The 26,460-nt window shown below is 42.8% G+C and overlaps 3 protein-coding genes across 9 annotated transcripts in view; 2 read left to right on the top strand and 1 right to left on the bottom strand.

The window, feature by feature from the left end:
* The window catches only part of spon1b (spondin 1b), a 125,320-nt gene extending 105,501 nt beyond the window's left edge, over positions 1-19,819 (top strand). Inside the window, exon 17 of the mRNA XM_079500990.1 lies at positions 19,411-19,819. Within this exon, the coding sequence (XP_079357116.1) occupies positions 19,411-19,412 (2 nt within the window). The 3' untranslated portion in view covers positions 19,413-19,819. The remainder of the gene's footprint in view (positions 1-19,410) is intronic.
* olfml1 (olfactomedin-like 1) overlaps positions 1-26,460 on the top strand; it is a 113,920-nt gene that overhangs the window by 15,733 nt on the left and 71,727 nt on the right. The window contains exon 1 of one of the 7 annotated variants that reach the window (XM_079500993.1): positions 20,790-21,071. The exons of 3 other annotated variants lie outside the window; for them this stretch is intronic. In XM_079500993.1, the coding sequence (XP_079357119.1) occupies positions 21,042-21,071 (30 nt within the window). In that variant the 5' untranslated portion in view covers positions 20,790-21,041. Of the gene's footprint in view, positions 1-20,789; positions 21,072-26,460 lie in introns of those variants that run through there. 3 more of the 7 variants (XM_079501000.1, XM_079501002.1, XM_079500998.1) reach the window with 3 other exon arrangements.
* The window catches only part of syt9b (synaptotagmin IXb), a gene marked incomplete at both ends in the record, with an annotated part of 48,318 nt that overhangs the window by 4,964 nt on the left and 16,894 nt on the right, over positions 1-26,460 (bottom strand). The window contains 4 exons of the mRNA XM_079500992.1: positions 215-335; positions 16,274-16,814; positions 18,295-18,515; positions 19,402-19,577. Coding sequence (XP_079357118.1) covers positions 215-335; positions 16,274-16,814; positions 18,295-18,515; positions 19,402-19,577 — 1,059 coding nt within the window. The remainder of the gene's footprint in view (positions 1-214; positions 336-16,273; positions 16,815-18,294; positions 18,516-19,401; positions 19,578-26,460) is intronic.

Here is a 26,460-nt window from a genome sequence, read left to right as displayed (position 1 = left end):
GCGGACATCCCTTCCTTTTTCATTGTACGTATATTTTTGACCAGCACCTGCAGAATGTCTTGAGATGTGCGTGCTTCCTGTCGGATCCTATCTATAATATTATAGTATATAACAAAAGAAGATGTACAGGGAAAAAAGACATGTTCCATTGTTCCTGCCATGTGACATCAATCACACAAAAGACCACAACAATACAGCAATGTGAGGTACAGACCAGAAGCGCCGGTGATATCCATGGCTTTGAGGTTTCTAGCTTTGATCATGGTAATGGTGAGTCTACCGGCAGTGGGGAGGTAGCACAGTGAGAACATCAGCTCCCCCAAGTCCACATTGTCCTGGAAAACAAGGGCAAGAATAGTTTTCACCATTTAACGGCATGTTAAAAACTACAATTCCAGCTAATTCCGTATTTAGCATATAACAGAAAGTCTCACATGTCACACACACACACACACACACACACACACACACACACTCTGAACAAACAAGGCACAGCGAGGGCATTTATATCAGCCAGATGATGATGATGAGTCCATAGAAAAATACTTTTAGTTACTCCACTGTGCCCTACCCGCTACCCTCTTGCCAAGAGAAAAGCCCATAGACAAGATTTTTCCTTCCAGTGAAAATAAATCCCTTTCTGGCCAATTGTATACCGCAGAAAGTAGGCTTTCTAATAACACAAGCCGCCTTTGTATTGGAGTAGCATAGCTCTAATGAAGGCATTAGGCATTAGAGCTATGGACCAGAGCTAGGAGGACAACTAACCTATACCTAACCTAAATAAAACTACAGATTGTTTGTTGTGCCATAGTGGTGTTGCGTATACTGGCTATTCATTAATATTGCATGGTTTGGATTTTGTTTGCTGTGACCTGTGATTACATTATTTGCTTTAGGTTTTGCATATTTATGGACCCTGTCCTACTTTTAGGATCATGATTTCCCAGCTAAAATAACTCTTCTTCCCATCTGTATTTTAACTAGAATATATTTATATATGTTGAATGAACTTTTGTTACATCACCCTCTGGTTCTGAATCTGTTCCCATTCTGAACCCGTACCAAATTGGGGAACCTTACCTTGTTCAGTTATACAGCATTATACAGTATACTGTATGGTTAATGTGTTTGTACAATCCCTCACTCCTATTTGTGATGGTGGCACAGTCATTTCATAATATAGCCCTGCTACACATATAGCAGACAGAGGACCAGACCAGCTTGCACAGAACAATTCCAGATTTTAGTCATTTGTGGACATTAATGCATGTGATTTTAAGTTAAGATATAAGTTCATCTTGTATAAATGTAATGTATATATCCCAAAGATCTATCTGAATATTTGGAAAAAATAACTGCTCCACCGGAATGAGCTACAGTGCAGCAAAGCAAAGCAAAGTTACTATATTTACCCAGGGTATCTGGGCTAAGCTCAATAAGTTGTTTCCAGCCAGGCCCTGCTCATAGAACATTTCATGGTAGTGGTTCAATGCCTTGCTCAAGGGCACTTCAGCGGTGGTAATTTTAACGTGTCGGACCGCTGATTCGAACTGGCGACCTTCCGGTATCAAGACCGCTCCGCAATCCGTTCGGCCACCGCTGCTACGTTCTCAGGATCATTAACATCCATTACATTACTCTACAGAATGTAGGACTTGAGGTTGGAGATCATTTATGGTGACATTTGCATCAAGGAAGAGAGATAACATCTGGCCCATAATGAGCCAGAAGAGACTCAATAAGCTGTTATTACTTTCTATTGAGTAATCTGGCTAAACAGATAAACTTCGATTTATTTAATTCGATTGATTTATCTGGCTAAACAGATAAACTTGAAGACGTCAAGGCACTTTGCATCCAGAAACATAAGGACTATGGCTGTGTAAGAGCCAAGAAAGACCATGGACAGATGATTGAATGTAAGTTAAATAAGAAGCAACTCGTGGCTGTTTGTGCAGCAAATCTTTGTTGACCATGTTGCACTTTAAATGTGTGTCATGAGCGGTTGAATATCTGTCACAGGCCCTGTAGACATCAAGGACATTGCACGCAGGCTTGGACGTGACTGTGACTGTTGTACGTGAGGAGGTTCAGTACCATAAGTGTTGCATGTTTTATCATTGGTACATCTACAGTATGTGGAAGGGTCAGCCATGGGGATCAGTCATTTCTCTGTTCATGGGGTTGAAATCTAAAGTAGGATATTGTGTGATTTGTTTTCATTTCTAGTACATTAGCTGCTTGTAAAGTGACAATCCATACTGTGCATATAGGCCTGATCATGGAGAGTTACACACCACTTGAATTCAGTCGCAACTACTGATATGAGCCTTGAACTTAGGACATTTTACTTCAGTTTTATTCAGTAAAAATCACACCAGTGTGAAGTGAGGGGCGCTCTTATCATCGTACATCATCATACATCATCTCATTCCGGCCAATCAGAATTTGCATGTTTGTGTTTACACACATTTGTCTCCAATGTTTGTGTTTACACTCAAAGCTGGGCATAGGAGGGGCTAGTACCACTTAAAAATCACTGCACCTCGGACAACACTGTGTTACTTCAACATCTCCCACAGTGTAGAAACCAGTCTAATCAACATGCTGAATTTGCATCACTCATCATCACCATCAAGACAGGGTTGGCATGTGTATATCATGAGCATTTTAAATGTGTTGCGACGACTCTCTGGAAGCTTTGACCCCGTTTCAGCTTCTCGTTTCAACTCTGTATCAGTTAGTGTAAATGTTACTGAAATGTGAAATAAGGCATTTTTTTTCAACTGATCGGTAATACCGGTATCAGCTACTATCCATTAGCCTTCAAACAGGTGTCATAAACGGAGAGCGCAGTAATCGGCAGCGCACAATGTCTGCAGTATGGAAATATTTTAAATTGGAAAACTAAATAAGTCAGAACAGCCACTTTTGGATTTTGCAAGAAAGTAGTAGCATAGCAGCTTTCACCTGCAATAGGCATTTTATCAGATGTGACTGCTATTAGCTACCATTGGCTTTTACTTCCTGGATGCAGGCAATGAATGCATTTTTTTTTTTTTAATTGTGAACATGATTTTTATTTGCTTGAATTGTGCACTGTATAACTGAAATTTCTAGGAAAAAGCACGTATTGGATCTAGACTCTATGTTGGCAGACATCAAGCTTTATTGAATAGGACATCACTATAGTAACTATACTGCAGTTTAATTAACAGCAGGCAGTCTGGTGTCATGATCGAGTTACCTCACATCACCCTGGTTTTCCCTGAGAGGATCTCTCTCCTTTGCAGTGCATCCAGAACAGCTCACACACTGAGTTCCTTCCATAATCAACACCTCTGAAAATAAGTTAGGGTGAGAATCTATAATTGGGGTCTTTAGAAAACACTAACTGGCACAGAAGGTTTCCAACAGGGAAAGGTCTGCTCTGTGGTTTCCTCCTCTAGTTCATGCTGACAGCATAGTGTCAGACATTTGGAATCAATGACGAACAATTTGTGAAGATGGATTCTATTGTATTGTTGCGTTAAACCCGGGCCGGTGCATAATGTAGCCCACAGCTTTACCAAGCAGGGGTCATCAATATGTCCATACACGGACACATGTGTCCGTGGCAAAGACTTGTCCGTGTCCTGGGCAAATCTTTGATTTTCTGTTTTACACCATTACAGTATGATCTTATTTTGATCAGACCCAATTACTGAATGCCAGTCTCCAGGTTTTCTTCAGAATATTTTAGGATATCAGTAGTATTTATTTTACTGTATACTGATTAGAGTACTTTCTACAGTACAGTTATTTTACTTATACTTAAATGTAAGTTGTAATCTTAACTGCTGTGCCGCCTTTGGGCGTCTGTCTGTCTGTCTGTCTGTCTGTCTGTCTGTCTGTCTGTCTGTCTGTCTGTCTGTCTGTCTGTCCACAGTCCAACTACTACTAGTGGTTCTCTTTGCAAGGACCTCCAAAACCCAGAGAACACTCTCAGAGTTACAGACCTGTAGCTATATGGTCATTCATGGTTAGCTCTTTGTGTTTCTGGTAATATTATTTTCCACTCATTTTATATATCTGTGGCAAAAGAAAAGAAGACAATATTTGCCTCTGAGATGTAGTGGAGTAGAAAAGTACAGAATTTTGGAAGTACTTGAGTAAATGTACTTAGTTAAAGATGGAGTGCCGTGATTTTTTTCCACCCTTAAACATGATCATCAGGTGTTAGTTATATAAGGAGGTATATTTTTTTCAAAAAACTGTACAGTATTTGTTAAAATTATGGTTTTATGTGCACACACCCACCAGTTCATTAGGTATGCGTGAGTTTAACCTTATAGCACCACCCACCTAATCCAGTCCCTCCGCCTCCTCCTTTAAGACCACCCACTTGTCCTAGTCCCTCCCCCTCCTTATAAAAGGACAGCCCATGGCTCTGCCCTTTTGTTTACAAAATGACAAATTGGTGTCTGTAATGTAACAAAAACTTGTTTTTGTGAATGTTAGAAGTGAACACTTCCCATATTTCTGAGATATCGGATAAGCATTTTTTTTAATCATTTCTTTATTTCCTCCAATTATATTGACCCTATTGTCACAATCAGCTCATCTCATCATCCAATTAAATCATAGTTTAACAGCAGAAACAATTAGTTTGATAGATCATTTAGCATGAATAATTTGCCAATATACTGTAGGCTATTGATTTCCTCCAGCTAAGCAACCTGGCATTGAAACTGTCCTTTATTGACACAAAACACTTAGGCACATGATGCTCTGGACAGATGACTCTCTCTCCACTCTTCTATTGCTCTGATCAAACTCAATTTACAACATGAATATGCCATTCCTTCTGACTGCATTGAGTTTCAGCAAAAGTTGCGTTGCCAGATTTAAAGAAACAAGCGGCCAGGTCCACGAAAACAAGTCAAACGTTTCAACAACACCAATCCTTTTAACAACATATTAATCTTATATACTTATATGAAAACAAGCCCAAGTCGCTTGTAATAGCCAGACATGGCAACATGACTTCCAGCGCGACACAACAGATACTTCTAATTCTTGATTTTACAGCCTTGTATAAGTATTAGGACCTACATATTGACTACAACGGCCAACAAGAATGCACACTGTGACACTACACTCTGTATCAAAGCCTGACCACTGTGATTATCAAAGAAACAACCTGAACTCCTTGAGAACAGCAAGAGCAACTGGACAGCAGAGCAGGTTGGTTTGTTGTGGTTTCCTTGATTAATCCTGAGGACCCGACGTGAACATTTACTTGCTTCCAATCTAACCAAAAACAGTCTGCTCTGCTGTGAACTGGTAATGTGTGGTAATGTGTGAAATGACTGTTTGAAAATCTGTCACACAGTTGGGCACAGAGCAGCAAACTGCGCTGTTCAGTTCACACGTGTGTATGTGGCAGGCAGCTCCGCCCACAGAGGTTGTCGTATTTAAAAAAATATATATGAGGGGGAGGTGCGTGTGCAATAGTAATACGTCACACTATCAGTGTTTATATCATTGGCCCGTTTGACTGTCAAGGGTTCAGCCTCCAGGAAGAAACCCTAAATACAAAGTTATTACACCATTGCACATAAAAACGACTCCAGGGTGTCTAATGAAGTACTGTCACCTCATAGACACATGAAAAATACAAAAATTGTGGCACTCCATCTTTAATTTACACCACTGTTCCTCGCTACTCTGGCTTCTGGTTGCGATGGATGCAGTGGCCGGTGGTATCGATGTGACAGACTGAGAGATCTGGACTGTGTCCATAAAATGAGTAATACACAGGACGTTAATGATTCTGTGTTCGGCAGTTAGTCCCTGTCAACGCTAATATCACCCAGGATATGTAGTTAAAGGTCAGCTGTAATTGTAACACTGGAAAATAAGTGTGCCCACTTAAGCAGCAATGAGTGCTCTCTCTCTGGCGCCACGCTGAGAATGATAAATTGGTAGCCGTCTGCTGAGGGACCCAGCAGGTGAATGTCACACACACACACACACACACACACACACACACACACACACACACACACACACACACACACACACACACACACCGATGCTTCTGTGAGACTCTTGCCTCTTCCCAAAATCACTGGGAATCAAATTAAAGAAATGAGTTGATTCATCACAGTTGTCAACACGCATACACTCCCCCCCCCACACGCACTCACGCACGCACGCATGCACGTGCGCGCGCACACAAATACAGACACAAACACCATGAGCAAAGGCTTTGTCCACTCCATTATCAATGAGAATGTTAATAGCAAAATGAGTTAATCCATCATGTCTTGACAAGGGCAAAAGCATCCCCATCAAACTCACGGTCATGTTATGCTTAGCCTAGAATCTCAAGACCCCGTACAACCCCTGTTCCATTCTCCAAGGAATCACACAGCGCGCACGCGCGCACACACACACACACACACACACACACACACACACACACAGATGGTTGATTACTAGTAAGGGCCAAGAAACCCGGTCTCCAGGCCATAGATAATCTAATAGTCCTCTTCCATCACAGTGTGTACACACACACACACACACACGCACACGCACACACACTTACTTTGGTTTTCAGACTATGAAATACCATTCCCCACTCTTATAAGCACTCAAATCAAGTCTGTGGCTGGAGACTATGGTCACTTGTACTCAGCCAATGAAATTAGACTGGTGCTCTAAAGGGCCCCATATATTGCAGAGGGAGTGTGGACAGTCCATCTTCTTCAATTAGAATACTAGCACCTTCGCTCCCAGCGCAACCTTTCTGGGAGCCTTGCTGCACCATCTGTACCTCTAATGATCCCTGTCCGTCTCCTCCAGTGCACGGTGAAAGATTTACTCGGATGAAATAAACTGCCCACAAAAAGTTCGGAAACTTAACTTCAGTTCATTATTTCTCCCCTTCAATATTACCAATTCCCTAGCTCTGGTCCATAGCTCTAATGCGTTTCATTTAGAGCTATGTTACTCTCGACTTCCACCGCTCGCATGAATGCGAGAACGTTTTTGCTACTCACCAAAACAAAGGCGGGTTGTGTCATTAGAAAGCCTACTTTCCTTAGTGGAAGCACTCTGAGCCCCCCACCACACGTATGAACGGTACTTTTTGGCCAGAAAGGGATTTTATTTCACCGGAGGAAAAATATTCTATATGAGGCAATTCTATGGGCAATATCGGTAGAAGGCGCTGTAACTAAAAGTATTTTTTTTCCGGTGGAAACAAAATCCCCTTTTGGCCAAAAAGTACCGTTTATACGTGTGGTGGGGGTGCTCCCACTAAGGAAAGTAGGCTTTCTAATGACACAACCCGCCTTTGTTTTGGTGAGTAGCAAAAACGTTATTTTTATTTACGATAAAGACGAGAGGCTGGTCTGCATTCATGCGAACGGCGGAAGTCGAGAGTAACATAGCTCTAAATGCAACGCATTAGAGCTATGGATCAGAGCTACCAATTCCCCATTTGTCAGCCTTCTGACTGATCCCTGACTGACTAACCAGCAGGCTCTTTTTGCTAAAACATCATTTTTAGAAAAAACTAAAAACAAACATATGACCTGCAGTCACCATGCTGCACTGACACAAAGTTTAAAATAAGAATTGAATACACAGAATATCAATAAGAAGGAACTGAAAAAACACGTTATTTCAATGGTAGTGGATGGAGAGGATTGTTGTCCAACCACAAAACGGCAACCAATGGGTGCGAAGAGGGGCACATGCACGGGCGGGACTTGACCAAGGGTGAATTGGTACTGTATTTTATATATTTTTTATCGTTGATTAGTCACCTTTAAAATGAGGTTTAACTTGTAAGGAGCAATCGTGGAATGAGCAACACAGCTACACGTGTGGGTTGTAGTGCCCCCGAACAAAATCCCCAGTATGCTTCCGTTTGCCCAAATCCCCCACTATGCTTCTGTTGGTAATCGCTCTCGTTTTGAGCGATCTGCTCAAAACGAGCGACAGGTGTTCTCAGGTGCCAGTCACACACCTGTCAGTCACACCTGTGACTGTCGCGCTCGGGTGGCACAGTGGTAAAGTCCCTGCCCACCACCATGCACGTTCCAATCCACCGTGGTGCGTCCGGCTTTGTCGGGCATTTGGGAACAATGATTTAATGGTTTTTTTTCGTTAATAACCGATCTACAAGGCTTGTAGAAGAAGTAACTCTTCTTCTGAGGTTTTGGCAAAAGTATTTTAAATGCTTTGAATGGAATAATATAGAAAAGAGTCAATCAGAACTGACATTCATTGAATTTATAAGGGAGAGTTAAGCCTAGCTCATAGCAGAGATTATATGCCTTGGAATGTGTTCTGAGGGTTGCTAATTTATAATGCTTGTTTAAGGTCCTGAATACAAAGGACCATGATGGAAACAACACATGAGGACTTATTTGGATTATCCTTTAAGCATTATTTTGTATAAATCTGTGCCACTGTGCCTTTTTTTTGCAAAATGTTGAAGTATTCAATCAATCAGTCTCACAATACTGACTTGATACTGACCATGATATTGATATGATACTGACCATGATACTAAACACTGTCGTGTGACTAAGTATGAATGGGGCTGTACCGATGAGAGATGACTGGAGTGGAGAATGCATTCGGCTCACCTAACCACTGGACATCCTTTTACAACACATCATAGAAGAGCCACAGTCATGGTGTCTGACTGTCTGCAATCTGCATGACTGGACATGGTGGAAGTAAATAATGTGTAGCCTAGTCTGGGATGAACTGTCGCTGTGTAAATAAATACACACTGGCAGAATTAGGCTAAACTAGATTAGGCCGCCACAATAGCACGCACGGAATGAAACTGCATGATGAAGTATTCATTCGGTGCATTCGGTGAAGTGTTGTTCTGGCAAGTTCAAATGAAGGAAATAATTGATAAATACTGACTCACTCATGACTCACTACCTGACAACATTGTTGCTAACCATCTTTTTCCAAAGTATATTGTGGTCGTCTCCGAGTCCATATATGAAGATCTTTTTTTTTTGGTCAATGAAAAACAGGAGAAATATATGGGAATGTTGATACAGGTATATGGCCATATTGTGACATAGTCTCATGTGAGATCATGTGGTTTCCGTGACGTGAGTCACACTTGCAAATGAACCAAGTTGGTACAGTACAACACATGGATCTCCATATGTGGACCTAACTATCATCACGACACTGACGTCATCGAACCCTTGATAGCATGGTTTGACATACTAGATCTCCATATATGGAGCCGGCCAGCAACTCTACATCTGACCTCACTGACACCAGATGAATAGTTTAACTAGCTGCTTCTCAACTGTGCCGTATTAAGAAGCTCTGTTGTTTCAGCGCAGGTCGCTTCTCGCCCTCAGGGCGTCTTACTGGTATTAATACTGTAGTATGTATTGTAGATTTAATACGCAAAATGGTTTGAAAAGTCTGAAAGAAATCTCGTACATTCTCGAGAGCCTTCTAGTCATTTAGAACAGGGTTGTTTGTCCATATCTCCGCCTGTCTACCGATATTTGTATCTCTGTCTCCACAAAAGAATACCATTCAAAGCGAACCACACAGCTCAGCTGACGCTGCCACACTAATCACAGCTCACCTCACGCTGCTATGTGCATAAAGCGAACCATAAAGCAAAGTTCCATAGCACGTGATCAGCATTATCACACAAATCTCACGTTATCACATCAATGGCATGCTTCATTCACTAACTGCACATGTAACTGCAGTTTGTGCCAAAAGATCAGTCATATACAATGTCAGAGTTACTCTTGTATAGGCTGTAGGCCACGGTTAGAATATGTTAGTTACATTATGATGCAAAAACAAATTTCAGTATCAGTTACACACATATATCATCTGAGCCGCCCACTGGCTCTACACTGACTCAAATGTCTCACTTAGTCAATAAGACAAAGGAGGCGAACCTCCCAATAAATTCAATAAAGGAACCTCCTTTATTGAATTAAAGACACACACACACACACACATGCACGTGCACACGCTGTGCGCGTGCGCACACACACACACACACACACACACACACACACACACACACACACACACACACACACGCACATGCACATGCATGCCATGCACAAGTTGACCCCATTCATCAAAGGTCCTAATTACATTCCAACCAGACTGTGGTCGATCTTATTGACTGACCCTTAGAAGAGCTACAGATTACAGTGCCTCTGAACTCTTGATTGTGTTGGCCTCCGTTAATCTTTCACTGATTAACAATGGAGCATGACTTTTGGCTTAACAACAATGAATATGTTCTTACAAAATAAATCTATTGACCCCCAAGAACCCAGGCGTCCCTCAATTATAGCCTCAAAGTAATTGAAAGTTTACCATGACCTACGTTTGCGCGCTAACTCTCAGGAATAAATGGGTAGGCTACATGGGTCAAACAACTCAATACATGAGGAAACGACAGGGCAATAATTACCGGTACGTAATTGCAAAATAATTGGTCAGTTAATGTGTTTTTTCCAGTTGGTTGGTTAGACCAGGGTCCATAACAATACAACAAAGAAGAGTAAGGAATACTGAGGTGTTTCTCTCCTGCACATCTTCTATGTCCCGTCTCCCCCTTCCCCCAATAGACAAGCAATCATCGGTCCTCCAGAGACATGTATCCTGTCCATAAAAAAACAAATGAGTGGGTAGTGTACTCCCCTATGTATTCTTCCTTTATTGGGACGGTTGAAAGATAGAGGGATATGCACTGGGGAGATAGTTACAGGCTCATATATTAGGCAGAGGTTTCTCCAGAGGAGGGGCCGGGTATTCAATGATTCTATAGAGCGTCGCAGTCCCGCCCCCTACCATGGCCCAGGAAATGATTCTCCGTTCATTTTCCTCATAGACATTTCAGAAAGTATTTATGTAAAGACGTTTACGCCGCGGACAAAGCCAACTCGAGTCGTGACAAATCATGACAACAAACACAATTTTTTGGGCCGAACAAATAATTCGAAAGAAGAAAAGAACGGCAGGTTACAACACTTTTTTTGTTGTTTTTCTTCTTTGTAATTATTTGTTTGGTCCAAAATATTGTGTGTGTTGTCATGATTTGTCACGACTCGAGTTGGCTTTGTCCGCGGCGTACTTTTTGAAATGTCTATGTCTCTATAGGCTCTATAACCTACTTATGACCTATGTTCATATACTGTAGCTCAATCAAAACAAGCAAGACATTTATTTATTATTTATTCTTCTTGCCACAGCAGGTACAAGCTCAGCACGTTTCAACATACTGTGCATACAGTGCTGTGATCAACAACAAAGTGCATACAATAAATGCGAAATTGCATCTGAGCCAGTCTTTCATCATTTATCTGGAGTGCCACTTTTTGTGGTATTTGATTTAAGTTGTATTTATTTATAGCTGAGCACGCACTAACCCGGGAACCCCTTTTGGTGTTAGCATTATGTTATGCTTTATCTATTGAAAAATAGCAGATCTACAAGCTCATAGCGCGGCACCGAGTGCCGCGCTATGAGCTTGTAGGTCTGCTATTTTTGAAAAATCAAAGAACGACTGACATAGAAACATAGCTTTTTCAGAAAACTGTCAGGATTTAGAAGACATTCTGATCTCAGGTCAAAATGGGTTAAACTAAGGGCAGCATCCAAAGGAAGCTCACTGCTTTTTACCTGTATACGAGGAGCTTGTGCATGTCTTGATACGGTATGTCTGTGTAACTCATTTGTCAACAATAGCCAGGCAGCATATATTATCGTATCCCAGTCCATACAATGTACTTTGTATGTATACCATACATGTATATGCATGTATGCATGACCATTGGCTCCCGGTCGCTGCCCGCACAGAATACAAAACTCTGATGCTGGCATTCAAAGCAACCAAAGGCATGACCCCCCCATATCTCACAAGTATGATCGTACCCTACAAACCCTCCCGCGCACTCAGATCAGCCAACGCAGGGAAGCTGGAGGTACCTTCACTAAAAACGCCGGGACAACGCTCCACACGTCCCAAACTCTTCTCCCTTCTGGCTCCAAAACTATGGAATGCACTTCCCATCACAGTCAGAACTGCAGCCTCACTCCCAATCTTCCGCCGTAGTCTGAAAACCCACCTCTTCAGACTCCACCATGGCCCGTAGCACTTGCCCTAGCCTATCCCCTTAGATAGCACATTATGTAGACTTAGATAGTATTTTAAACAGACCTATAGCTTGTTACGTAGACAGCTCTAGAATTGCACTTTATGTAGTCATAGCACTTTATAGTACACATGTATAATATATTATATAGTATAGTATGTATAGTTTACATAGATACTCCACTGTTACGTTCTTAGTTTATGATTCATGATAACTGCTTTTTATATATGTGATGCATGCCATGCTTTTGTTATTGCTTAATGTAAGTCGCTCTGGATTAAGAGCGTCTGCTAAATGCCTAAATTGTAAATTGTAAATTGTATGACTGTAGCCATGATTCATCTTCATAAACCAGAGGTTGGACCAGAACAGGGTGCCTCCTACATACTGTGAGGTCCCAAGGGTGCTAACCCAGTTATGCCTGGAGGTGGAACGAAACAGAGAGATGATGTCATCGCGGCACACAAACTTAAAAGATAAAAGAAGAACCTAATTTCTGCTCTTACATAGGAATGTAAAAAAAATTGTGTGTGCACACACATGCACACACATGCACACACAAATGCGCTAGTAGGCGGGTGCGTTAGCAGGGGGGTCGCACGCGCACGGCATGCGTGACAGCAGCTGACGTCCTTGTCATGTCTTTTTCACACAACATCAGTGACCACGTTCTTAACACGCTGAGGAAGGATTTGACGCCAAACAGATATTAATTAAAACTTTTTTTTCGTCCCTCGCTTGCGTCCCTCTCTCTGTGTCACTCGTTGACTGTCGCTCTCTCCACTCCCTCAAGTTGGTGCTGCTATCAGTGCGTCATGGATTGGCAATCCATACTGTGCGTACACAGACCACTTCACACCTTCACTTCACAAAAGCTGACGAGTGTCAATAGCATATATGCATACAGTATAATAATAATGTGAACAATAATAATAATGTGAGCCTACTTGTCCCGTAAGGCAGGGGTTCTCAACGTTTTTGGCCGGGGACCCCCGAAAATGCTTTGGCAACGTCTCGGGACCCCCGCCCCGCCCCCTCCCGACCCCCAATATAAATTGACTGCTACAATAACCTTAAACCATTTTGGGCGGGAACCCCTTTTGGTGTTTTAAGCATTGTTATAATTTAGCTATTTAAAAACAGCAGATCTACAAGCTCATAGCGCGCCACCGAGTGGCGCGCTACGAGCTTGCAGGTCTGCTATTTTTTTTTTTTATCTTTTTTTTTTTGAAAATAATTTGGGGACCCCCTAAAATAATTTTTTGAAAAATCGTGATTTTTTTTTTTTTTTTTTTAATCTTTTTTTTTTTTGAAAATAATTTGGGGACCCCCTAAAATAATTTGGCGACCCCCCCGAGGGGTCGCGACCCACGGGTTGAGAACCCCTGCCGTAAGGGAAATTCAGTTATCAGCTCAACCCAGCCGATCAAAGCTATATAGGCAGTGGAGCAATTAGGGGACACATTGCTGACCTGGCCTGGGATGTTACCAGGGGCTCTGGCTCCCCAGGCGGCCTCACTATAACCATTCAGCTATGGCCGCCCTCTAAAAATTAAAATATATATAATATGAACGGTCCATTGTGTGACGTGCTAGTAGGCTATAGGTGTAGACACAGTGGATTGTTTAAAGCCAATGGGCGAGCTATTTTAACGTCATTGGGCGGGCTATCGAATGAATGTCATGTAAATCTGGCCCTGCTCGTCATTTATCCAGGGTGCGAGGAGGAACATGCAGGATCGGCGCCCCTGTGTGTGTGTGTGTGTGTGTGTGTGTGTGTGTGTGTGTGTGTGTGTGTGTGTGTGTGTGTGTGTGTGTGTGTGTGTGTGTGTGTGTGTGTGTGTGTGTGTGTGTGTGTGTGTGTGTGTGTGTGTGTGTGTGTGTGCGTGCCCTTCTTTAGCAGTACAACAGCTATAGTCAGCTATTGGGCTATAAATAAAGCATGTATGGAATGGTATTAACTACTCAAAAAACTAATTTTGATCAAATAAGAGATCACCTGTCACATTTCTTACTACTTAGAAACATGTGTGAGCGCTGCAATCAAACAAGAAGTCATGGCTGTAGAACATGATGAAGAGATAGTGGTATTTTAATTGCAGTATGCAAATTGGATCAGAAACCAAACCACCAAATGCTTTAGCCTCATTTCTGAGTTGTGATGCACGCACGTGACACACGCACGCACGCACGCACAGAGACACACACACACACACACACACACACACACACGCACACACACACACACACACACACACACGCACACACACACACAATTTATGTTTTCATATAGATTATTTTATTTTCAAAGTGTCCTCCCCAAGAGATAGGGGACAGGGTCTGTGATAGCTTGCTGGTTGGTTGCCTCAGGGGAGGTTCTTGCTATTTATATTGACCTTATTTGGTGGGTGTTGCTAATAGATTGTGGGAGGTGTTAAGATGGCATTTATGAATCAACAGCGTGAGTGCGTGAGTGTGTGAGTGTGTGTGTGTGTGTGTGAATGCGTGAGTGAGTGCGTGTGTGCGTTGGGGGGGGGGGGGGGGGGGGTCTATGCAACTAAGCTTTTATCATTATTCATTACTTTGGAGACATATTGAAGTTTAATTGCTTCACAAAGCCCTTGTGTTTTTCCTGTCATTATGAACGTGTCTAATAGAGATCTGGATGTGAGTCATTCCCTCTAGAGTTTTAGCCCATTCATCTCTTGTCCATTGGCCTATACACAAGACACATAAATGTATAATTACATTTCCAAAGTACTTCTCATGCATGGACACAATAAAGGTGATCTTGAACAGCTGAGTCACCTGGTATTTCCTTCTGAATGCATTACCATGCAATGGAAAGATACTTTATTGTAGAGATTGTACAGACTTAAATAAAGTTTTAACATTCCTGTGGAATGCATTTGCAGGGAGACATCCTCCCTGCAAAAGCATTTGCTGGCGCAAATGGGGGCGCCAGTAAACCTAGACCACTGGGTACTTTGTGCGTCTTGGAAAGTCTGGAGACGCGAGGTTGATTAGGTGCGTCTTCTCTTGAATCTAGGGGGGCGTGTTCTAGCGTGCACGCACATGCACCGTTCCGTCCCTGCGCGTGCACGTCAAAAAATGACTGGTACCATGTTCTACATTCTACGAGCATGACACCACTGCTCATGTTCCTCCAATGCAGGTCTTTCTAATTATAGAGACACTGTTAGTTCTGCTGGTCTGCTACTTCAACAGTACACCAAAATGTACTGTATCTGAAATCATTTGAGTTGAAATACAGGCACACGAGTAGCCAGCCTGTTTAGTGCAGCTTCACCACCGACTGAACACGGCACTGCTTTGTTAAAAGTTAAAAGTTAAAAGTTAGACAGGGACGCCATGCTGTTATTACTGTAGATGCCATGTCTTCTTTATATACCGTATATTAAAAGAAAATACTCCAGTAGACCAAATAATATGGTAGCAGCACCCCGTTGTGAGTTACACCAAAACATCGTTTTCTGACCTCGCACTGCATTGTTGTTTCACAGTTCCATTCACTCGCAGAAAGACTTCTTCCTCACTGACTTAGAGGCTGTTTTATCTCGGTGAATAATGTAATACTGTATATCTACATGTCAAAGCAAACTCACTCTAATGTCAGCCTAGATTTGGGTCACACTAGTAACCCCCCAGTGTTTCCTAGCGCTTTCATTAAACATTAACATAATCTAAGTATATTTCGATGTTTCTGCCTCTCAGAACCACAGAGGACTTCCCTTGCTGGCTGGGAAAATGAGATACTAATGCATTGATATGTCTCCTTAACCACCTGCTGTTGTGACATGGGATCCAGGCAGGCCAGGTACAGTTAAGTTATCTGCCTCTTAAATGGGTCAAACTACTGATGTGCTACTGATCTATTGAAATTTAGGAGGCTTACTTACTGCCTGTGGATGATCAAGCATCATCGTCTGTGTGTGTGTGTGTGTGTGTGTGTGTGTGTGTGTGTGTGTGTGTGTGTGTGTGTGTGTGTGTGTGTGTGTGAGTGTGAGTGTGAGTGTGTGTGTGTGCGTGCGTGATTGATTAATGGTTAAAGAAATAGACAAAGCGGAGCATCTTACCGAGGTTACATATTGAATTTCCCGGCACAGTTTTGTCTCCCGTGGGAAGTCGGCGAGATCCAGGAAGCTGTCGACGACCACCTGGCCAATCAGATCGTGGCGGGAGAACCTGTCAAAGTCGTACACGCTGAAGTGCAGCTTGCGACTCGGCAGGTCGCCGTACGCCACGGGGAAGAGGAACACCTCGTCGAACACGGGGTTGAGGGTCTTGCGGTGCACCTTGGTCTGGTGCTTGGTCTTGCGGTCGGGCAGCAGGTAGATCTTGACGTAAGGGTCGGAGGTGCCCGAGAAGTCCTTGGCGGGCAGATCCAGGGCCTTGTGGATCTTCACGATCAGCTGTTCCATGTCGCAGTCAAACTTCAGGATGAAGAGGAGGCGCCCGCAGCCGTTGTCCCGGCGGCCGTCTTCGCCGTCCACCGAGCGCTGCTTGTAGAGCTCCGGCTTGATGCGGCCCAGGCCGGACAGGGACTCCTGGCGCTGGAACTGGGCGGGGTTGAAGTCCGGGTTGGACAGGTTCATCTGGCGGCGGATGGAGTTGTGGCTGTAACAAAAGAACAAGCGCCTCGAGTCATTTGTGACACGCTGCGAGCGTGTTGACCAGTTTGCCTAGAGAGGCTGTATGTGCGAGGATGTAATTATACTGACGATGCAACCTTACAATTAATAAATATAAATCATCGGTAAAAGTTACAAAGCCATGTCTTTTAATACATTTATATCCATGTTTACATTACAATACTTGATGCTTGCCCTCTCCGCCCACCAGGACACAGGGATATCCATCAATGTTGTTGTAGTGTGGCACTACATGAACATTGTTGAACAATTACAGACCAACCTGTCTGTCTGTCTGTGTGTGTGTGTGTGTGTGTGTGTGTGTGTGTGTGTGTGTGTGTGTGTGTGTGTGTGTGTGTGTGTGTGTGTGTGTGTGTGTGTGTGTGTGTGTGTGTGTGTGTGTGTGTGTGTGTGTGTGTGATGCTGTGTACAGCATCTGTCTACACACTATTGCATGTTTGAATGTGACATCATGTCTGGTGTACAAACCTGGGTCTTCCACATCAGTAAACAGATACCGCAGCCGTCATCACATCTGCTTCATGTGCAATGTGTGTAAGCGCGGTTGTTCAGATTTATAGCTATCCACGATTTAACTTGCTAAGATGATAGCATCATGGTCCATAGCTACGCCTACTGAAAGGCCACAACTGCACATAGAGTATGTCTTTACTCAAACTGTCTAAATAATATAACTCAGGTGTCTTTTATACTTTTATTGTCGTTTAACAAACATACATTTAAACACATGAACTATTTATCTAGGGTTGGTTTAAGGGTTAGTTTTAACCCAGTTTAGGTTAGACGTTTAGTTACGTTTAGTTAGGTTTAGTTAGGTTTAGTTACGTTTAGGTAAAAAACCTGTTACAGATAAGACAGAGATACACATAGCATTTGTCAATTACAGGCAGGTTACAATACATGGATAACACATTATTCATTGATTATTAATAGTTTGCATTATGTATCAATAATTACCATTGGTCTAATGTGAGTTGTTTTTCATCATGTCCATGTGGTTACATGAGGTTGGATTCTTCGTAGTTGGTTCGGAATCTGACTTATTGAAACTGGCGCAAGGCCATTTAAACCCCCTTAGACCTGCCCTGTGGGCAGGTTCACATCAGCTAACATTCAATTGGCTGCTGGTGCTCCTTCCTGTGGTTGGTTTATAGCCAACCTTACTATTGGTTTAAAACCAGGAAGTATTACCTGCCATGTGCTAGCACATGGCCGGAGCACCCTGCTGTGAGGTTTACTGTAGCCATGAGGTCTGGCTGTTTAGAAGCAGTTTGCTGGTGGAACTTACTAGTGGTTTTGGCACTGACTTCCTCTCTCTTCCCTTGGGAGGCGGAGGTGTCACATTTCACACCTTCCTGTTAACTTGAGTCAACTCTGGGATAGTACCTTCATTATTGACATTACCAATATCATGGATATTTCCACAGCGGTCAATGTTTACTCACCGTACAGACGATGTGGGCTCTGTGGTCTGTCTCTGAACCCTCTCTCTGGCTAGAGTGTGGACGTGGTTTTTCTCCACCTTGCTCTGCGCCTCCAGGGGAATGTCGGGCGAGGTGTGGCTGATCTTCATGGCTGATTCTAGGACAGCCACGGCAGAAGGCGGGAGCACGGTGGTCTCTTTAACGCAGCCGTCCTCGCTGTACTCCCTCTCGTCGCCATCTACCTGCACGCACGACACACATAGAGCTATTTAACCAATGTTTTTGAATCATTAGCCCATTGACCACAAGTCATGTGTCTACTACTGTACTTCACAATTGTTTCAGTACGGTATGAAAATCAACTTGACTTGAAACGTGCTTGGGATACTCAGGCCCGGATTAACAATGGAACTTAGTGGCCCATATAGCCTGCAGAGACTATTTCGGTACAGCTGTAGCTTCCGTTAAAACCGTATTCATAGGTCACCGATTTCAATGTATCGCAACACAGGAACCCCCGCTAGTGTTTTTCTATACGTCCAACAGTTTCTTAACCACTCGGTGGGAGGAGACTTGAAAATAACAGATCCAATCGGGGAGCAGCGGCGATCGTGCTGGCGGTGGCCACGGTGCACTGAAGTTGAACGCACGTGGCCTAAACCTAACCTTAACCCATGTCTAACCAATGACTAGTCTAAACTAAGTATGCACCCCGGGTTCATTCACTGGGCGCGCAAACTCAAAAAAAGTGTTACATACGTACAGTATGCGCGCATGAATCACAAGCACGTGCATGGGGCCCTTTGATTCGGTGTAGCGCCTCGGCCCTGGGAGGGGTTGATCTGTCACTGGAGATACTGTAGTAATCCATTACACTGAAGTTCATGTCGCCTTGATTTGTTCTCAAAACATTATATATTTATTTCTTTACATACTTGCTTTGGAAAATGAATCTAGTCTAGTCAACATGCAAATCCTTGCATGCAAATTTACTTTACTGCATGACCCTCTAGAAATGTGTCACTCGACAAAGATTTATTTGATAATCGTATAAAGACGTCTGGATTCATTTTAGAATTATATTCAGTACTAAAGGTTGAGAATTCCAGCCATGTTCTTCATTATTACCTCTGTTAGGACGGGCTGCTGGTCTCCGCCCAGGAAGTGAGGCCCCTTGAAGCCGTCGGGGAGGAAGCGGAGGCTCCATGGCACCCAGCACAGCTTCCACGAGACGAACAGGGACACACTGAACAGAGCGAGACCACACGTGGTCACCAGGAGGGACAACAGGCTCACCGAGACATCTGGAGAAAGACAGAGAGAGAGAGATCAGAGAGAAACGAGTGAATTCAAGTCGGAGAGGAGACAGATGTGTCTCTAATCTGTGTCATGTATTTGATGCAATATGCATTATTCATTCACTCTTTTGATTATGTCCGTCACTTTAGTGTGTGTATGTTTGTTTGCTTGCTTATTTGTTTGACAACCTGAGCGACAGCTAGAAAGAGAGATAAAGAGAGTGGGGGTGTGCAGGGACATGGCATAGATTGCGCAAGTGGAACGTCATGGTAACAAAGGATAAATGTCTCATTCGGTGTTTTGATGCTTGTGGAGAGTGCTGTCTAACTCTCTCTCTCTCTAGTTCAGTGGTTAGCAAACTTTTTAGCCCGTGACCCAAAAGAGACATTAAAGGTATATTCAGTGATTTGACTTAATTCAAATATCACTTATTTTTTCTTTTTTTCTGGATAATCCTCCCTACTATAGAGTGTTCTGACCATATAAGGAGTTCCTCCCTGTCCCCAGTGAGCCCCTGGGGTCAAAAAAACCTAGTTTCAGTTTTGGTGGTGGGTGGCAAAACCTTCATCCAATCAGGATGAGTGGGGCCTTCCTCCAATCATGATCGAGTGGGGGCGGGCCTTGTTGCACATGCTGTTGGCCTGTTGCACTTCCCCCCACTGTAGAGCGTGCATGTGCACATTTTGTTACCAGGGCGGACTGGGTGGTTTTCCAAATCACCCAAATCACTGAATGCTCCTTTAAATGTTTGCCGGGGCCCAAACTAGTGAAAATAGCAGATCTTCAGGATCACAGCGCGTCGCTTCGCTTATGAGCTTGTAGATTGGCTATTTGCCAGGAAAATGTCCTCATGCCGGCACAACAGGGCCACTGGACCCCTTCACAATAAGGGTCAAACCACACCATTGCGTGGAGCCCGAAGACATAGGGGGCCCCTGGCTGACCCCTGAAAATCAATGATTCAAGTGCCCATTGATTTCTTTCCAATAGCATGAAGTAATTTCACCTAAGCTAGGCCTACTTCTATTTCCAGTAGGTCGATTTCAAAATGATGTTGACTAATCATATTACAAATAATAGACTCTTATTTTGAAATGTGCACAGTTGTAAGAGGAAATCTGATTTCTATTGACGCCATCTTGACAATTGTGACAATTGACAATTTTCAGGTGCATTTTGAATGGTGCTGGGTAATTAATCACACCACCTGTCAATTGTGTGACCCAAACATTTGTGATTCCCTGGTCGATTTGTGTTCAGAGGAAGTTTTGCTGAATTCAGTCCAGCATTCCAGGCCCCTCTCCCGGAGAGAATGTTGTCTGGGTGAAGCTCATGTAAAAGTGGAGATATTTGACTAAACACACGTTTTCTGCCAGAACTTTCACATGGATATGAAACTAGAGGACTATATTTGACTCACAAGTCTTTGGAATTATCTATTGAGTGAGTACACACGGAGCACCAACCACATGTATGCCGCCGTTCTGCCACTGCTAACCGTAAGTCTATAGAACAAATCTATGGCTGTGTATTGTGGAATATATGAAATATATGTAACATCACATCACAGACATATAGGGCTACACTACATGTACTGTGTGCTTCTGTGAGAGGTGGTATTTAGGTGGTCTGGGGTCCTGTGTGCCTGTACTGTGCTGCTGTGAGAGGTGGTATTTAGGGGGTCTGGGGTCCTGTGTGCTGCTGTGAGTGGTGGTATTTGGGGTGGCTGGTAGCTCTGGTCCATCATGGTGAGTTTCTGCTGCTGAGCTCTGAATCTGTCTTGAGAGATTAGTGGCCAGCTGGCCCGTGGTCATGTTAATCATCCATCCATCCGTGCAGCATATTCCCTTATTACTCATAGGGTATAGCAAGTGAAGGGACTGCAGGAGCCACAAAGTTGAGCTTTGCTTGGAGCCCCGTAATTGCTAAATCTGCCCCTGAAGCCTGGTGTATGCAGAGCTTGCCTTTTTCAGCATATGGATGGAAGCTATTGAAAGCATATACCAACCCAAACACAAAAAAAAAAAAAAAAAGATTTTGACTGTTGGGACGTCAGACCAAATATATGCACCCCCACAGATTGGGAGTCAGGAGGAAGAAATGGCTACAGTAGGATCTGCTTCTTGGAGTGTTGGCCTGGTTGTCGTAGGTTAAGGGAGAGAGACATCCTGTTAGGTACTTGCTGATTGAAATGGGCAGGGAGGGAGTGGTTGCTATGCCCTTTCATCATCAATGTTTTGAATTGACTGCATGCAGTCAATTCAGTGAGCACAGTGAGCCAGTGAGCACAGAAGAGGGAAGACATTGGCAATGGATAGGTTTAAGACCAGGCCTGCCTTCTGGATGAGCTGTTGATATACAGTACTAGAGCTGTTCTGCAATGATATTCCAGGCAATCCATCAATGTGTGCTTATTTTAATTGGAGTAGCCAACTAGCCAACTACCCGATTTGACAAATGAACCACATACAGTTGGACGGCCACCTCCAGTAATGTACTGGGGACCAGCTGGGATGAACTGAAAACTTTGCAGAGATGATATATGTGTATGTATGCCTATTTACAGTTGGCACAGTTGGGGAATTCAGCTGTAGTTGCTGTGTACTTTGGGCCATACCGAGTACCACAGTCTAAGTCCAAATTTCATTCTGACCCCTCCACGAAAAGGCCTCGTTGTCCTGACCTCTTATATCATTTATACATTATGGATAAATAGTGTGGACTTAAGACTGTTTTTCGTCTGTGGCATTCAAATAGAATTACTTCACACCCAGTGATCCACATGCAGGGGGAAGTCCTGCATGGGGAAGTCCTGGGTCACCATAAAATAAATGAATGTTGGGAGTTGAATATTCATGAGCTTCATTGTACGTTGTTGGATTTACTCAAACTTTTTAAAATTCACCACTTAAATACTATACTTCATTGCCCCTCATTTATTTCCCTCTACACCAGAGGCGTATCTACAATAAGGCGAGGGCAGGCGTCCGCCTGTCCAAATCCATTTCTGGCCTGGCCAAAATCCATACAATGAGAAAAAAAGAAGACAAACACAAGACCTGAAAACTATTAATGGAGAGCGTGACCCTCAATCACCAATTGGAATGCAAATGCATGCCTTTCAGCCTTTGTATCCTACTCGTCTGGCAGGTATATCTCTTTGAAAACCTTTAGTGCTACGATTGTGCGCGGGGAGACGACAATTAACACATGATCTTGCCTGCCCAAAACGTAATTCCTGGATACGCCACTGCTCTACACCAAATGTCTTTGCTGAATGTTCGCCCCCAGAATTAGGATGCTGTTCATGTAGTTAAAGAAGAATCCAGATCACCAAAAGGTCCAGACGAGGCAACCCTGTGGATTCTTTCATTGCTTTAGCTACAAACTTCTTCTATAAAGCTACGTTAATTGGTTCCTTGGCTATGTTTTCTTGCTGGGTGCAATCAAGGTAGCAGATCCTAACTTATTGGTGATTCATTGGACCCAAGAGTTTTGATGATAAGCAGTTTCACACCTTCCCAAAGGAAGTCAGACATTCTTATTAGAAAAGGCTGTGATTATGTGATTATTTTAATTGTCTGTGGTGCAGTTGGTTGTCGTTACACAATGGTCTGACTCTTATCTGTGCAATAGAGACACACAGGGACTACAAATTGCACGCCCCCAAATGAGACAGCGTCCCCACTTCTGGTCCGTTAGAACGGTGTACTGCAGGCCAGCCCATAGAAGTCCATTGAAATTCAACTGTAGTTAGCCTACTTTTAAAATAATATGAAATTAACTGAAGACTATATTGATTTGAATACAAATATGTTTCCAAATGTATGAAGTGTCTTTGTCAACATATATTGTTGTTTTCTCAATAGAGGATGTATTTCACATTTCATTTACCACTTGAATGAGTTACCCATAATGTTAACAGAGCAGAGGGGAGACGGCAGACAGAGAACCTGTCGCTTTTAAGGGACGTCACTGCCTTTACGAGGCTACGAGCGCCGACTTTGAAGAGTGGAATTCTCAATAATAAATCCCGATCCCGACTGACTTTGTTATTCTATCATGTCTATATTTTGAACATGTCACAGGCTTACTAATTATGTTCTACCTACCGTGGAGCTCAGACGGTGTGTTTTATCGTTGTCAACTTGTTGTATAACTTGGCTGAATAGTTGCATGGGAAAATAACCCAGCTACAGTTGGAGGCCATCGATATTGTCCTTTTCTTTTTGCTGAGGTTTGCGTGATCTGCGCATTTTGGGCGGGAACCCCTTTTGGTGTTTTAAACATTATGTTATAATTTAGCTATTGAAAAATAGCAGATCTACAAGCTCATAGCGCGCCACCGAGTGGCGCGCTACGAGCTTGTAGGTCTGCTATTTTTGAAAAATCGTGAAAATATTTATTTCAGAAAACTGGAGGATTTAGAAGGATTTTTTAAAATTTTGAGGTCAGGCCTAAATGGGTCAAATGATAAGGGACAATATCGGTGGCACCCAACTGTAAATGGAGGAGTGACATATCCTGACATTTTCAACTACCTAGTGAATTCTCCAGTTGAGTTATAATGATTAATAATTAGTCTTGCAAGATGCTGTTTAGATCATTTTCAACAAATACATAGCATATAAAACGAAATACAACAAATATATGGGTATTGAAAACCTCAAGGGATGCAACCGTGACGTATATACCGTGCGACCACTTTGACTTGAGATTTTCAATGCTAGCACTTTTCACAAACTGATGGAGTATATTATAGTACATTGTGGGATGTATATTGAGATGGCAGGTATGTGACATTGAAAAGGCCAAATCAAACATATGGGACACTTTATTGGAACACAAAAAAAGAAATCGCTACAGCCTCAGTAATGAACCAGTGAAATTAGGCTATGCCTCTCATAGGGATTGCATTGGCAGCTGCAGTACACCTTTGAAACCGACCAGAAGTGGGGCCGCTGTCTCATTTGGGGGCGTGAAATTTGTAGTCCCCGTGTGTCTCTATGTGTGCATATGGAAGGAAATGGTACCACCAGATGTCTGTCTCTCTCATTATCTCCCTCATATTATCCGTTTTTCTACAGGCTTTCAAACTGAGACCTTTAACACAGTCGAAGAAGCAGTGTGAACAATTCCTGAATAATTCATCAGATATGCTGCTTAAGCCTTTGAGAACAGATTCTGACGGCACAGTTTTAAATATAATTGAAATAATTGCCTCAAGGATCCATTTTTTATTCCACGCTGACGATGACATTTGTTGAATGTTTGCAAACGGCTTTGGAAACCTTTTGTAAAATACAATAAATAAACAAGAATGTGAGAATGGAATCTCGGAGCATGATCATCCCCTTTTGACTGAAAGTCAAACAAATTCACACCCGAACAATGAAATACACTTTAAAACACCATCTATGAATGAAGAATGTAACCGCAATCACCATGCAGTTGAGACCAATAACAGTCTAAGTCCATAATTTATTCTGACCCCTCCTCGAAAAGGTCTATGTGTCCTGAACCCTTATCTATAATTTATACATTGTGGATAATTAGTGTGGACTTAGACTGTTATTTGTCTCGTCTCAACCGCTTATTATGACAAATTGTGAAGCTACAGTATGTAGTGCATGCAGACTTGCATCACTGGGAAAGACAGAGAATATTATGTAATCTGGCACGTTAAAACCTTAGGGACTGTTGTTATGTGTTCCCTTTCTTTCCAACAATGTAAATGTTCTTTCCTGATGGAAGTCTTGACAGAAGTTTTTTCATATCTCCTTTTATCGATTTGGTCTGAATCTCCCTTTGATGGGGCAGCGTGTAAAAGACAACACGGCCCTCACAGGGCTCCCTGATTATTTACAAGCTGTTCTGGAAAGAGGCTGATTGGTATTGAACCTTTTAAGAGGATGGGTTTAGGTATAGGAGAATGAGGAAAAACGACTTCCGGTGCTATTTAAGCTGCCCCTCTGGTTTTCCTGTCTTATACCTTCCTCTCCATTATGTGCACGTCTCCATCTTCTATAACAAGCTGATTGCTGTGTAGTATTCTGTGTACACGACACACTCGTACATGCATCAGCTTTCATCAAGTCGTTGTCTCCTGTCAGGCCCTGGGAGATTTTACAAGGATCTAAGCATGACTTATTTATGTCAGTGCCGTGTGCGCGAGCATGCATGTACAATATCCGGTATGCTATTGTCTATGTGTGAATGCTATCGTCTTTCACAATATACACGCGCACACGTGCATTTCAGAATTAGTATTTTCGTCATGTTTTTCTTTTCTCTGTATCTGTGTGTGTATGTGTGCGTGCATCTATGTGTCTCTCTGTCTCTTGCTCCGTTGCAGAATAAGATGAATTACTTTTCTATTCAGGCATCAATGTCACCCCATCAGCTGCCAGATGCTCGTAGCTGGAAGATTTGAGGTCAATTCAAATCAAACGCGTAGGAAACGGGACAAAAAAAACTAAACAGAATAAAACATAACGCAGCTGCAGATAGAATAATCAATAATGACATACGTAGGTGGAGAAAGAAAACAAAGGAAGCGGAGTGTACAAATGTAGGACTAACTGTCAGAGTTACTTAAAACCTCCAAGTGACAACCGACAACTCAGTTATACAAATTTATGAGATTAAACTTAACCCTGAAAGTAAAAGATTTCATAAAATGGTAGATTCTGGTTCTATAGGTTCGCCATGGTTCACATGACGCTAGTACATCACGAGCGTCATGGTTCACCTTTTCAGAGCAAACGTGTACATAAATGTTCAGATTTCTAATATAAAGTGCTCACTCAAGGTGCCATGGATGTTAGAATTGTCCTGGGTCAGCTATTAGCACCCGTGTGTTAAGCATTTTTATCCGAACGCCAGTTT

This window comes from Electrona antarctica, assembly GCF_951216825.1.
Source record: "Electrona antarctica genome assembly, chromosome: 5".
In the NCBI taxonomy this organism is placed as follows: domain Eukaryota; kingdom Metazoa; phylum Chordata; class Actinopteri; order Myctophiformes; family Myctophidae; genus Electrona; species Electrona antarctica.
Note: the sequence above shows the minus strand (reverse complement) of the source record. Positions and strands in the feature narration are given on the sequence as shown.